Here is a 14,045-nt window from a genome sequence, read left to right as displayed (position 1 = left end):
TATATGTCACTATGATGTGTTATATACTGTATGTCACTATTATATGTCACTATGATGTGTTGTATACTGTATGTCACTATTATATGTCACTATGATGTGTTATATACTGTATGTCACTAATATATGCCACTATGATGTGTTATATACTGTATGTCACTATTATATGTCACTATGATGTGTTATATACTGTATGTCACTATTATATGTCACTATGATGTGTTATATACTGTATGTCACTATTATATGTCACTATGATGTATTATATACTGTATGTCACTATTATATGTCACTATGATGTGTTCTATACTGTATGTCACTATTATATGTCACTATTATATGTCACTATGATGTGTTATATACTGTATGTCACTATTATATGTCACTATGATGTGTTATATACTGTATGTCACTATTATATGTCACTATGATGTGTTATATACTGTATGTCACTATTATATGTCACTATTATATCTCACTATGGTGTGTTATATACTGTATGTCACTATTATATGTCACTATGATGTGTTATATACTGTATGTCACTATTATATGTCACTATGATGTGTTATATACTGTATGTCACTATTATATGTCACTATTATATCTCACTATGGTGTGTTATATACTGTATGTCACTATTATATGTCACTATGATGTGTTATATACTGTATGTCACTATTATATGTCACTATGATGTGTTATATACTGTATGTCACTATTATATGTCACTATGATGTGTTATATACTGTATGTCACTATTATATGTCACTATGATGTGTTATATACTGTATGTCACTATTATATGTCCCTATGATGTGTTATATACTGTATTGTCACTATTATATGTCACTATGATGTGTACTGTATGTCACTATTATATGTCACTATTATGTGTCACTATGATGTGTTATATACTGTATGTCACTATTATATGTCACTATGATGTGTTATATACTGTATGTCACTATTATATGTCACTATGATGTGTTATATACTGTATGTCACTATTATATGTCACTATGATGTGTTATATACTGTATGTCACTATTATATGTCACTATGATGTGTTATATACTGTATGTCACTATTATATGTCACTATGATGTGTTATATACTGTATGTCACTATTATATGTCACTATTACATGTCACTATGATGTGTTATATACTGTATGTCACTATTATGTGTCACTATGATGTGTTATATACTGTATGTCACTATATATGTCACTATGATGTGTTATATACTGTATGTCACTATTATATGTCACTATGATGTGTTATATACTGTATGTCACTATTATATGTCACTATTATATCTCACTATGATGTGTTATATACTGTATGTCACTATTATATGTCACTATTATATCTCACTATGATGTGTTATATACTGTATGTCACTATTATATGTCACTATGATGTGTTATATACTGTATGTCACTATTATGTGTCACTATGATGTGTTATATACTGTATGCCACTATTATATGTCACTATGATGTGTTATATACTGTATGTCACTATTAAAAAGTATATACTGCATATAAGTGTCCATTGTATCTTTACAGCCGAAGGAGCAGCTGCCACTCCACTACACGGCCCAGAGACCCAATGGGGCCATCAATGTTATCCAAACATTGCTAAGAGTTTCTCATAAGGAGGCCCGGCTCATCCAGGACAAGGTGCATTCTTATAATAGGTTAGATAGATATGAGATAGATAGATATATGAGAGACCCTAACACTCTGAAATGTTTCCCCCAGGACGGCTGCATTCCTCTGTTCTTGGCCATCGAGTCAGGTAATGTGGGGATCAGTAAGGAGCTCCTCTCCACTCACACGGACGCCCAGCTCAGAGCCACCAGCAAAGTAAGAAGGTCACAATGACTGTAAGAACATTACACAGGCAGCAGATAGGAGATCAGTGGGTGTCACCAATAACAGATCAGTGGGGGGGGGGGGGGGGGGTCACGAATATCATATCAGTGGGGGTCACGAATATCATATCAGTGGGTGTCACCAATATCAGATCAGTGGGGATCACCAATAACAGATCAGTGGGTGTCACCAATAACAGATCAGTGGGGATCACCAATAACAGATCAGTGGGTGTCACCAATAACAGATCAGTGGGTGTCACCAATAACAGATCAGTGGGGATCACCAATAACAGATCAGTGTGTGTCACCAATAACAGATCAGTGGGGGGGGTCACCAATATCATATCAGTGGGGGTCACCAATAACAGATCAGTGGGGGTCACCAATAACAGATCAGTGGGTGTCACCAATAATAGATCAGTGGGGATCACCAATAACAGATCAGTGGGTGTCACCAATAACAGATCAGTGGGGGGTCACCAATATCATATCAGTGGGGGGTCACCAATATCATATCAGTGGGGGTCACCAATATCATATCAGTGGGGGTCACCAATATCATATCAGTGGGTGTCACCAATATCAGATCAGTGGGGGGGTCACCAATATAATATCAGTGGGGGTCACCAATAACAGATCAGTGGGAATCAGCAATATCAGATCAGTGGGGTCACCAATAACAGATCAGTGGGTGTCACCAATATCAGATCAGTGCGGTCACCAATATCAGATCAGTGGGGGTCACCAATATCAGATCAGTGGGGGGGTCACCAATATCAGATCAGTGGGGGGGTCACCAATATCAGATCAGTGGGGGTCACCAATATCAGATCAGTGGGTGTCACCAATATCATATCAGTGGGTGTCACCAATATCATATCAGTGGGTGTCACCAATATCATATCAGTGGGGGTCACCAATATCATATCAGTGGGGGACACCAATATCATATCAGTGGGTGTCACCAATATCAAATCAGTGGGTGTCACCAATATCAGATCAGTGGGTGTCACCAATATCAGATCAGTGGGTGTCACCAATATCATATCAGTGGGGGGGTCACCAATATCATATCAGTGGGGGACACCAATATCATATCAGTGGGGGACACCAATATCATATCAGTGGGTGTCACCAATATCAAATCAGTGGGTGTCACCAATATCAGATCAGGGGGGGTCAGCAATATGTGATTAGTGGGGGTCACCAATAAAAAATCAGTGGGGGTCACCAATATCAGATCAGTGGGGGTCACCAATATCAGATCAGTGGGTTTCACAAATAACAAATCAGTGGGGGTCACCAATATCAGCTCATTGGGGGGTCACCAATATCATATCAGTGGGGGGTCACCAATATCATATCAGTGGGTGTCACCAATAACAGATCAGTGGGTATCACCAATATGTGATAAGTGGGTGTCACCAATATCAGATCAGTGGGTGTCACCTATATCAGGTCAGTGGATGTCACCAATATCAGATCAGTGGGTGTCACCAATAACAGATCAGTGGGTGTCAACAATAACAGATCAGTGGGTGTCACCAATAACAGATCAGTGGGTGTCACCAATAACAGATCAGTGGGTGTCACCAATAACAGATCAATGGGTGTCACCAATAACAGATCAGTGGAGGTCACCAATAACAGATCAGTGGGGGTCACCAATAACAGATCAGTGGGGGTCACCAATAACAGATCAGTGGGGGTCACCAATATCAGATTAGTGGGGGTCACCAATAACAGATCAGTGGAGGACCAATTCCAGCACTCTGTGCAATCAGTTAATTGAAGGCATCCAGGGCCCGAGGGAGCATTACAACCTGGTGCTTCAGCTCTCTGCAAGTGAATAGAACTAAGCAGCTGCATGTGTACTTGGCGTCTTCTCCATTCATTGTCTATGGAAATGCTGAGAATGGCGCATATATGATATATACACTGTCATGTCTGCTGCCTTGGTGTATACACTGTCATGTATGCTGCCTTGGTATATACACTTTCACGTCTGCTGCCTTGGTATATACACTGTCACGTCTGCTGCCTTGGTGTATACACTGTCACGTCTGCTGCCTTGGTGTATACACTGTCATGTCTGCTGCCTTGGTATATACACTGTCATGTCTGCTGCCCTGGTGTATACACTGTCACGTCTGCTGCCTTGGTGTATACACTGTCATGTCTGCTGCCTTGGTATATACACTGTCATGTCTGCTGCCTTGGTATATACACAGTCATGTCTGCTGCCTTGGTGTATACACTGTCATGCCTGCTGCCTTGGTGTATGCACTGTCATGTCTGCTGCCTTGGTATATACACTGTCATGTCTGCTGCCTTGGTGTATACACTGTCATGTCTGCTGCCTTGGTGTATACACTGTCATGTCTGCTGCCTTGGTATATACACTGTCATGTCTGCTGCCTTGCTGTATACACTGTCATGTCTGCTGCCTTGGTGTATACACTGTCATGTCTGCTGCCTTGGTATATACACTGTCATGTCTGCTGCCTTGGTGTATACACTGTCATGCCTGCTGCCTTGGTGTATACACTCTCATGTCTGCTGCCTTGGTGTATACACTGTCATGTCTGCTGCCTTGGTGTATACACTGTCATGTCTGCTGCCTTGGTGTATACACTCTCATGTCTGCTGCCTTGGTGTATACACTGTCATGTCTGCTGCCTTGGTGTATACACTGTCATGTCTGCTGCCTTGGTATATACACTGTCATGTCTGCTGCCTTGGTGTATACACTGTCATGTCTGCTGCACTGGTGTGTACACTGTCACGTCTGCTGCCTTGGTGTATACACTGTCATGTCTGCTGCCTTGATGTATACACTGTCATGTCTGCTGCCTTGGTGTATACACTGTCATGTCTGCTGCCTTGGTGTATACACTGTCATGTCTGCTGCCTTGGTGTATACACTGTCATGTCTGCTGCCCTGGTATATACACTGTCATGTCTGCTGCCCTGGTGTATACACTGTCATGTCTGCTGCCTTGGTGTATACACTGTCATGTCTGCTGCCTTGGTGTATACACTGTCATGTCTGCTGCCCTGGTATATACACTGTCATGTCTGCTGCCTTGGTGTATACACTGTCATGTCTGCTGCCTTGGTGTATACACTGTCATGTCTGCTGCCTTGGTGTATACACTGTCATGTCTGCTGCCCTGGTATATACACTGTCATGTCTGCTGCCCTGGTGTATACACTGTCATGTCTGCTGCCTTGATGTATACACTGTCATGTCTGCTGCCTTGGTGTATACACTGTCATGTCTGCTGCCCTGGTATATACACTGTCATGTCTGCTGCCTTGGTGTATACACTGTCATGTCTGCTGCCTTGGTGTATACACTGTCATGTCTGCTGCCTTGGTGTATACACTGTCATGTATGCTGCCTTGGTGTATACACTGTCATGTCTGCTGCCCTGGTATATACACTGTCATGTCTGCTGCCCTGGTATATACACTGTCATGTCTGCTGCCTTGGTGTATACACTGTCATGTCTGCTGCCTTGGTGTATACACTGTCATGTCTGCTGCCTTGGTATATACACTGTCATGTCTGCTGCCTTGGTATATACACTGTCATGTCTGCTGCCCTGTTATATACATTCAGGATATAACATGTTAATATATACTGCCTGTCAACAACAGAAATATGGTGACTGCGCCCTTCATACATCTTGTAGAAAGCGAGACGTGGACACCGCCAAACTTCTTGTAGAATATGGAGCTTCTGTGGACTGTCAGAATGTGAGTGTCTATCCTATCTATATTTCTACAGTATCTATCTATCTCTCATATCTATATATCTATGGTACAGACAAAAGATAAGTTGGCCAGCACTATTGATTCAAACTATTGTATGGACCTGGCTTACAGGTGCAGGCTGCTGGGCTAAATATACAGCAACAGGAGAATACAGCAGCACAAAGCACAAAGATAGCACAAAGATATAGATAAAACATGAATATATAGATAAAACATGAGAAGCTATTCAGCTATGGTGCAGTAAATGAAAGTTTAAAATTTGTGAAGTAATGAAATAGTGAGATACTTAGCTTGCAATTTGGCGGCCAAATAGCTTGGACCGTCCCACCATGGTAAGGTGACCTCATTGGGACGAACCCTACACTATGAATATGCCTCTGTGTGAATAGATCAGCAGGCATCGCAGGATCTGGAACATCCAAGACACCTTATATGCACCTGATAGAGGTGGGTGGGGTGCAAGAGCCAACATGGAGGTAGCCACTCCCCCGTATGTACAATACAGACAAAAGCTATTTGGCCGCCAAATTGCAAGCCAAGTATCTCACTATTTCATTACTTCACAATGTTATACTTTCATTTACTGCACCATAGCTGAATAGCTTCTCATGTTGTATCTATATACTCATGTTTTATCTATATCTTTGTGCTAACAGTGTGCTGCTGTATTCTCCTGTTGCTGTATATATCTATGGTATCTATCTATATCTATCTATCTCATATCTATCTATATCTCATATCTATCTCTTTATCACACATCTATCTCATATCTATCTATCTCACATCTATCTATCTAATATCTATCTCATATATATCTAGCTAATAACTATCATCTCATATCTATCTCTCTCATATCTATCTATCTATCTATCTCATATCTATCTCATATCTATCTCATATCTATCTATCTATCTATCTATCTCACATCTATCCATCTCATATCTATCTATCTATCTATCTATCTTATATCTATCTATCTATCTATCTCATATCTATCTCATATCTATCTATCTCATATCTATCTCTCTCATATCTATCTATCTATCTATCTATCTATCAATCACATATCTATCTATCTCATATTTATCTCATATCTATCTATCTATCTCATATCTATCTATCTATCTCATTATCTATCTATCTATCTATCTATCTCATATCTATCTATCTCATATCTATCTATCTATCTATCTCATATCTATCTATCTCATATTTATCTATCTATCTCATATCTATCTATCTCATATCTATCTATCTATCTAAATAGATAAGAAATTTAGGGCAGCACACGTAGAGGAGGGGGGTGCACGCTGGATAACCCGGTCCCAGGTCCAAAGTAGATATGCAAAGAAGCGGCGGCACACCAATTTCCAAGTGAAAAAGAATGGATGGCTTTTATTTCAACCAAACATCTATAGGAGCGACGTTTCGCCTGTCTCACACAGGCATTGTCAAGCAGTGACTGATATACAATGTGCAGTTTAAATAGTATACAAGTGACAGCTAGTGAATCACGTGATTGTTTACAAAATACAAGGAAAACGGTATAATGTGAGGATGATCATACTATACAGGGCAAAATACACACCATATCTTAACATAAGGCGCCTGGTAGTAATGAAGAATATGTGCAAACACAAAAAGAAAAACATATCCGTATCCATAAGTACACAAAAAAAGTTATTATCGTAGATATAAGTGTCCATATGCCGTAAGTGTACCTTCCTTGTAGGAGGAGTTCCATTGCGCGCGCCACGCACAGCCCAAACACACGAGGACGCCACATCATAAGATAGTCACTTCCGTCTTGGCTCCGATCTGAGCCGGAAATGACCTATGTAAACAAACGCACGTGTGTGAGTCCGCGCTTGCGTGCACTCACTGGTTGCCATATGCGCCATCTTGGATCCTGGCTTCCCTATTTCTGAGCCTCTCGCTGCTGTGTAGTGCAACTTGCTGGATATACCAGCGCATCGTGGGGGTGGGGATGTCACTTAACTCTGGAGCGTTGTCTTGGAACGGGGAATCCGTTCCCGTTGACATACCGGTCCTCCGTCACCACGAGTGGATGTCCATCCGGGTGTCGGTCTCCTGGTCCGCTCACAGTAGTGTAGAAGACGTCCGGGCGTCCACGTCCCCATCTTTGCGAATGTGCACATTCTTCATGCGATTAGGGTGCTCAGGTGTCCAAGTGGTTGAAAATAGAAATAAAATAAAAATAAAAATAAAAGGCGTGGATGTCCTCTGTTTCAGGTGTGGTTGCGTGTGCATGGGACTCCTCTCACATCTATGGAAGGTAAAAAAACAAAATGATTAGTAGATAATATCACACATACACCAGGTTCAATTGAAAGCATTCTATGGCATAGATATCACTTATGGAGGTATTATGGGTTACATATTTTGTGACTAATTTTGTATTCCATATTTAGACCTGCCGGTCTAAGAGTATTTAATGTGTAAATCCACTTCAATTCGCACCGTTTTAGTTTGCTGGTCCGGTCCCCTCCTTTCTTCAGTGGGGGGACATGGTCCAACAGCATGAACCGTAATTCACGTTCAGTATGACCAAGTTCATCAAAGTGTTTAGCTACTGGGAGATCCTGCCGTTTTTTCCGGATTGTATATCTGTGGTGATTTATTCTAGTTTTAAAGTCCCATGTAGTTTCTCCTATATACAGGAGTTTACATGGGCACCATAGTACGTAGACCACGTAGGTGGAATTGCATGTCAAGTAGTGTTTAATCTGGAATTCCTCACCCGTAGTGGGGTGCGTGAACTTGTTGCCCCTGTGCATAAGGGAACAGTTCACGCACGATCTACAGGGAAAGGACCCCAGACTGGCACTAGTAATGTAACTTTGTTTGGAGCGTTTCCCACTAACATCTGCCCTAACGAGGCGGTCTCTAAGGTTACCTGTTCTCCGGTATGACATGAGTGGAGGCGATGAGAATTCCTCAACCATGTCATAACCATCTCTTAAGATATGCCAGTGTCGTCGCAATATTCCCGATACCCTCCCCGAAACATCGGAGAAGGTGGAAACAAATGCGACCCTGGGTGGGGACTTTTCTGATTTGGTTAGGCTTGTGGGGGATTGAGATGTCTGCACAATCTTTTGCCTGCTTAATTCTATCAATTTGTGGGGATAACCCCGTTCTGTGAAATTTGATGCCATTTTGTTGAGGGCTGTTTCCAGCCTGTCGTCAGAGCTGACAATCCTTTTTGCTCTAAGCATCTGGCTTTTGGGTAAAGAATTGAGCATATGCTTTGGATGTTGGCTATCATACCTCAGAATAGCGTTGCTATCTGTAGGTTTGACAAACAAGTCTGTACGCAAGTAGTTTTCCTGTATCTCCACTGTAGTGTCTAAAAAATGTACCCTACTGGTGGAGTAAGATAACGTGAATTTAATGGTTGTATGAATGGAATTCAAGTATTCGTGAAAGGCCTCAAGTTGGTCTATGTCGCCTGACCATACGAGGAAGACGTCGTCTATGTATCGCCACCATCCCAGCACATGGCTGAAATGGTGGGACACATAGACGACATCCTCCTCCAGGTGGGCGACAAATAGGTTTGCGTATGTTGGTGCACCAACATACGCAAACCTATTTGTCGCCCACCTGGAGGAGGATGTCGTCTATGTGTCCCACCATTTCAGCCATGTGCTGGGATGGTGGCGATACATAGACGACGTCTTCCTCGTATGGTCAGGCGACATAGACCAACTTCAGGCCTTTCACGAATACTTGAATTCCATTCATACAACCATTAAATTCACGTTATCTTACTCCACCAGTAGGGTACATTTTTTAGACACTACAGTGGAGATACAGGAAAACTACTTGCGTACAGACTTGTTTGTCAAACCTACAGATAGCAACGCTATTCTGAGGTATGATAGCCAACATCCAAAGCATATGCTCAATTCTTTACCCAAAAGCCAGATGCTTAGAGCAAAAAGGATTGTCAGCTCTGACGACAGGCTGGAAACAGCCCTCAACAAAATGGCATCAAATTTCACAGAACGGGGTTATCCCCACAAATTGATAGAATTAAGCAGGCAAAAAGATTGTGCAGACATCTCAATCCCCCACAAGCCTAACCAAATCAGAAAAGTCCCCACCCAGGGTCGCATTTGTTTCCACCTTCTCCGATGTTTCGGGGAGGGTATCGGGAATATTGCGACGACACTGGCATATCTTAAGAGATGGTTATGACATGGTTGAGGAATTCTCATCGCCTCCGCTCATGTCATACCGGAGAACAGGTAACCTTAGAGACCGCCTCGTTAGGGCAGATGTTAGTGGGAAACGCTCCAAACAAAGTTACATTACTAGTGCCAGTCTGGGGTCCTTTCCCTGTAGATCGTGCGTGAACTGTTCCCTTATGCACAGGGGCAACAAGTTCACGCACCCCACTACGGGTGAGGAATTCCAGATTAAACACTACTTGACATGCAATTCCACCTACGTGGTCTACGTACTATGGTGCCCATGTAAACTCCTGTATATAGGAGAAACTACATGGGACTTTAAAACTAGAATAAATCACCACAGATATACAATCCGGAAAAAACGGCAGGATCTCCCAGTAGCTAAACACTTTGATGAACTTGGTCATACTGAACGTGAATTACGGTTCATGCTGTTGGACCATGTCCCCCCACTGAAGAAAGGAGGGGACCGGACCAGCAAACTAAAACGGTGCGAATTGAAGTGGATTTACACATTAAATACTCTTAGACCGGCAGGTCTAAATATGGAATACAAAATTAGTCACAAAATATGTAACCCATAATACCTCCATAAGTGATATCTATGCCATAGAATGCTTTCAATTGAACCTGGTGTATGTGTGATATTATCTACTAATCATTTTGTTTTTTTACCTTCCATAGATGTGAGAGGAGTCCCATGCACACGCAACCACACCTGAAACAGAGGACATCCACGCCTTTTATTTTTATTTTTATTTTATTTCTATTTTCAACCACTTGGACACCTGAGCACCCTAATCGCATGAAGAATGTGCACATTCGCAAAGATGGGGACGTGGACGCCCGGACGTCTTCTACACTACTGTGAGCGGACCAGGAGACCGACACCCGGATGGACATCCACTCGTGGTGACGGAGGACCGGTATGTCAACGGGAACGGATTCCCCGTTCCAAGACAACGCTCCAGAGTTAAGTGACATCCCCACCCCCACGATGCGCTGGTATATCCAGCAAGTTGCACTACACAGCAGCGAGAGGCTCAGAAATAGGGAAGCCAGGATCCAAGATGGCGCATATGGCAACCAGTGAGTGCACGCAAGCGCGGACTCACACACGTGCGTTTGTTTACATAGGTCATTTCCGGCTCAGATCGGAGCCAAGACGGAAGTGACTATCTTATGATGTGGCGTCCTCGTGTGTTTGGGCTGTGCGTGGCGCGCGCAATGGAACTCCTCCTACAAGGAAGGTACACTTACGGCATATGGACACTTATATCTACGATAATAACTTTTTTTGTGTACTTATGGATACGGATATGTTTTTCTTTTTGTGTTTGCACATATTCTTCATTACTACCAGGCGCCTTATGTTAAGATATGGTGTGTATTTTGCCCTGTATAGTATGATCATCCTCACATTATACCGTTTTCCTTGTATTTTGTAAACAATCACGTGATTCACTAGCTGTCACTTGTATACTATTTAAACTGCACATTGTATATCAGTCACTGCTTGACAATGCCTGTGTGAGACAGGCGAAACGTCGCTCCTATAGATGTTTGGTTGAAATAAAAGCCATCCATTCTTTTTCACTTGGAAATTGGTGTGCCGCCGCTTCTTTGCATATCTATCTATCTATCTATCTCATATCTATCTATCTATCTATCTATCTATCTCATATCTATCTAATATCTATCTATCTCATATCTATCTATCTATCCCATATCTATCTATCTCATATCTATCTATCTATCTATCTCATATCTATCTATCTATCTATCTCATATCTATCTATCTCATATCTATCTATCTCATATCTATCTCATATCTATCTATCTATCATCAGGTATTGTATAGTGATCATACATTTTGTTGCACAGGGTGGGGGTCAGACCCCCCTACACATTGCAGTCTGGGAAGGAGATGAGATGATGGTGAAGTTCCTTCACCAATGTAAAGCCAACCCCAACCTCACAGACCAGGTAACATGGCGGCCCCTACTATGAGAGATTGTATTTTATTCCTTACACTGTCCTGCACCCCCTCACCCCTTTCATATGAAATGTCTGTATTTAAGTTATATGGGGTGAGCTGTATGTTACTGGGGGTCCTGGCCCATGTCTCAGCATCGGAGCGGGCAGTGACCTCACTGATCACAGCGGCCGAGCTCCATATACTGAGGGGGGGGGGGGGGGGGGGCTGCAGGAATCTACTATAGAAATGGTCTCCAACCTGCCGACCTCCAGATGTTGCAAAACTACAGCTCCCAGCATGCCCGGACAGCCGACGGCTGTCCGGGCATGCTGGGAGTTGTAGTTTTGCAACATCTGGAGGTCCGCAAGTTGGAGACCACTGTACTATAGTATCAGTAACAGCTTCTTATCCAGTCATTCCTATATTCCGTGACATCCTAATATATTTGTATATCACTATATATACAAAAAATTACTCATTACATAACAAAACCCCCCAACAAAAAGAGATCTAAAATCTTGGCCACTAGGTGTCTCACTTTCCTGCAAACTGCTGTCCACTGCCTGTTGTTAGGGAAATTCTGCCTCTAGTAACAGAGACAGTAAGACAGAACACCAGAAGTGGGGGCAGAAACAACGATGTCCATAGTGACTACGCTCCACCTGTACTTTTATTGATTGCTGCAATAAAGTGGACTTTTACCTGCTGCATGGTGCCCGACATTGTTGTTTCTGCAAATCTACATGAGAGGGGTGACGCTACCCTACAGCCCAGGCACAGCGGCGGTAAAAAGGACTGGAGCAGTCTACAAACATATGAAGAAGTGGGTCAGGGTTCAGCTATTGTGCAGGGGAGAGAAGGAGACCCTGGGCTGGGCTGTACAATCTGTAAGCCTGTCTGCCTCCTCTAGAGGATCTTCACTGCCCCTGAAAGGTAAATTAAATTTTCACTTATCTATGGCCACCCGTAAAAGTCTCTTGTGTAAATACTAGCGTACCTACTGCTGAATGCCCACAGTGCTGCAGTATAACCTCCCCCTCCCTTAAATTATTTTTTTTTCCATATGATGCTGCAGGTAAAATAAATAAGATTTATAATTTATTCACTGTAAAAAAAAAAATGTTTTATGTCACTTTCATGGCCTCATAAATCTGGCCACTAGGGGGTCTCCCTTCTGGCCCAGACCACATTCCGTCTGCTCAAAAGCACAGACTTTAGTCTCCTGGCAGGAGACCAGACTACATAGTGCTGTCTGGCCATAGGCAGTGAATAGCACTCACTGTTTCATACACAAGCAGAGAGCGAGTGCTATTCACTGCCTATGGCCAGACAGCACTATGTAGTCTGGTCTCCTGCCAGGAGACTAAAGTCTGTGCTTTTGAGTAGATGGAATGTGGTCTGGACCAGAAGGGAGACCCCTAGTGGCCAGATTTATAAGGTCATGAAAGTGACAAAAATAATTTTTTTTACAGGGAGTAAATTACAAAACATATTTTACCTGCTGTATCATATGCAAAAAATTATTTTAATGACAGTGCCCATTTAAGTCTGCTTGTCATCATCATCATCTGCAGCTGCTCAGTGCCAAGTGTAACCCCTTCTTTGCTGTGCTGCTACTCTTTCTTTCCTTTCTGCTGATGTAACACCTCACAAATTCAGTACATCAGTAACTTCTTCTGCCCCTCACAGTATGTTTTTTCAGTGTACTTTCTTCGGCATTATGTCATGGCATGGCAATGAGGGGTATGTGCTGTGATTGGCCAGACAAGCAAGGAAAAGGAAGTCCAGGTGTGAGTACTGATAACAAACAGTCCAGCTCTGATCAAGCTCTATTAGTTTCCAGTTTTTTTTTTTTTTGGTAGATTCTTTTGCCTACTTGGTATAGTATCACACATGATAGGTCTAGATACCGAGCAGATAGTATAATATATTAAACTTGGATACACCAGCGCAGCAAACAGTTAAGCAGACAAAATTAGATACAGCAGCTCAGGAGACAGTATCACACCGATATCCTTAGCTGCGCCAGCTCAGCAGACATTATCACACATAAGCTTAGATACAGCAGCTCAGCAGACATTATCACACATAAGCTTAGATACAGCAGCTCAGCAGACAGTATCACACATGATATGCTTAGATACTGCAGCACAGCAGACAGTATCACACAAGATATGCTTAGATAC

General features: G+C 42.4%; 1 protein-coding gene across 4 annotated transcripts in view; it reads left to right on the top strand.

Moving 5' to 3' along the window:
* Positions 1-14,045, top strand: part of LOC130274471 (serine/threonine-protein phosphatase 6 regulatory ankyrin repeat subunit A-like) — a 158,268-nt gene that overhangs the window by 41,458 nt on the left and 102,765 nt on the right. For 2 of the 4 annotated variants that reach the window (XM_056522854.1, XM_056522853.1), the window contains exons 4-7: positions 1,571-1,684; positions 1,766-1,870; positions 5,545-5,643; positions 11,766-11,867. In XM_056522854.1, the coding sequence (XP_056378829.1) occupies positions 1,571-1,684; positions 1,766-1,870; positions 5,545-5,643; positions 11,766-11,867 (420 nt within the window). Of the gene's footprint in view, positions 1-1,570; positions 1,685-1,765; positions 1,871-5,544; positions 5,644-11,765; positions 11,868-14,045 lie in introns of those variants that run through there. The other 2 variants (XM_056522856.1, XM_056522855.1) reach the window with 2 other exon arrangements.

Source organism: Hyla sarda, chromosome 5, assembly GCF_029499605.1.
Source record: "Hyla sarda isolate aHylSar1 chromosome 5, aHylSar1.hap1, whole genome shotgun sequence".
Classification (NCBI taxonomy): Eukaryota; Metazoa; Chordata; class Amphibia; order Anura; family Hylidae; genus Hyla; species Hyla sarda.
Note: the sequence above shows the minus strand (reverse complement) of the source record. Positions and strands in the feature narration are given on the sequence as shown.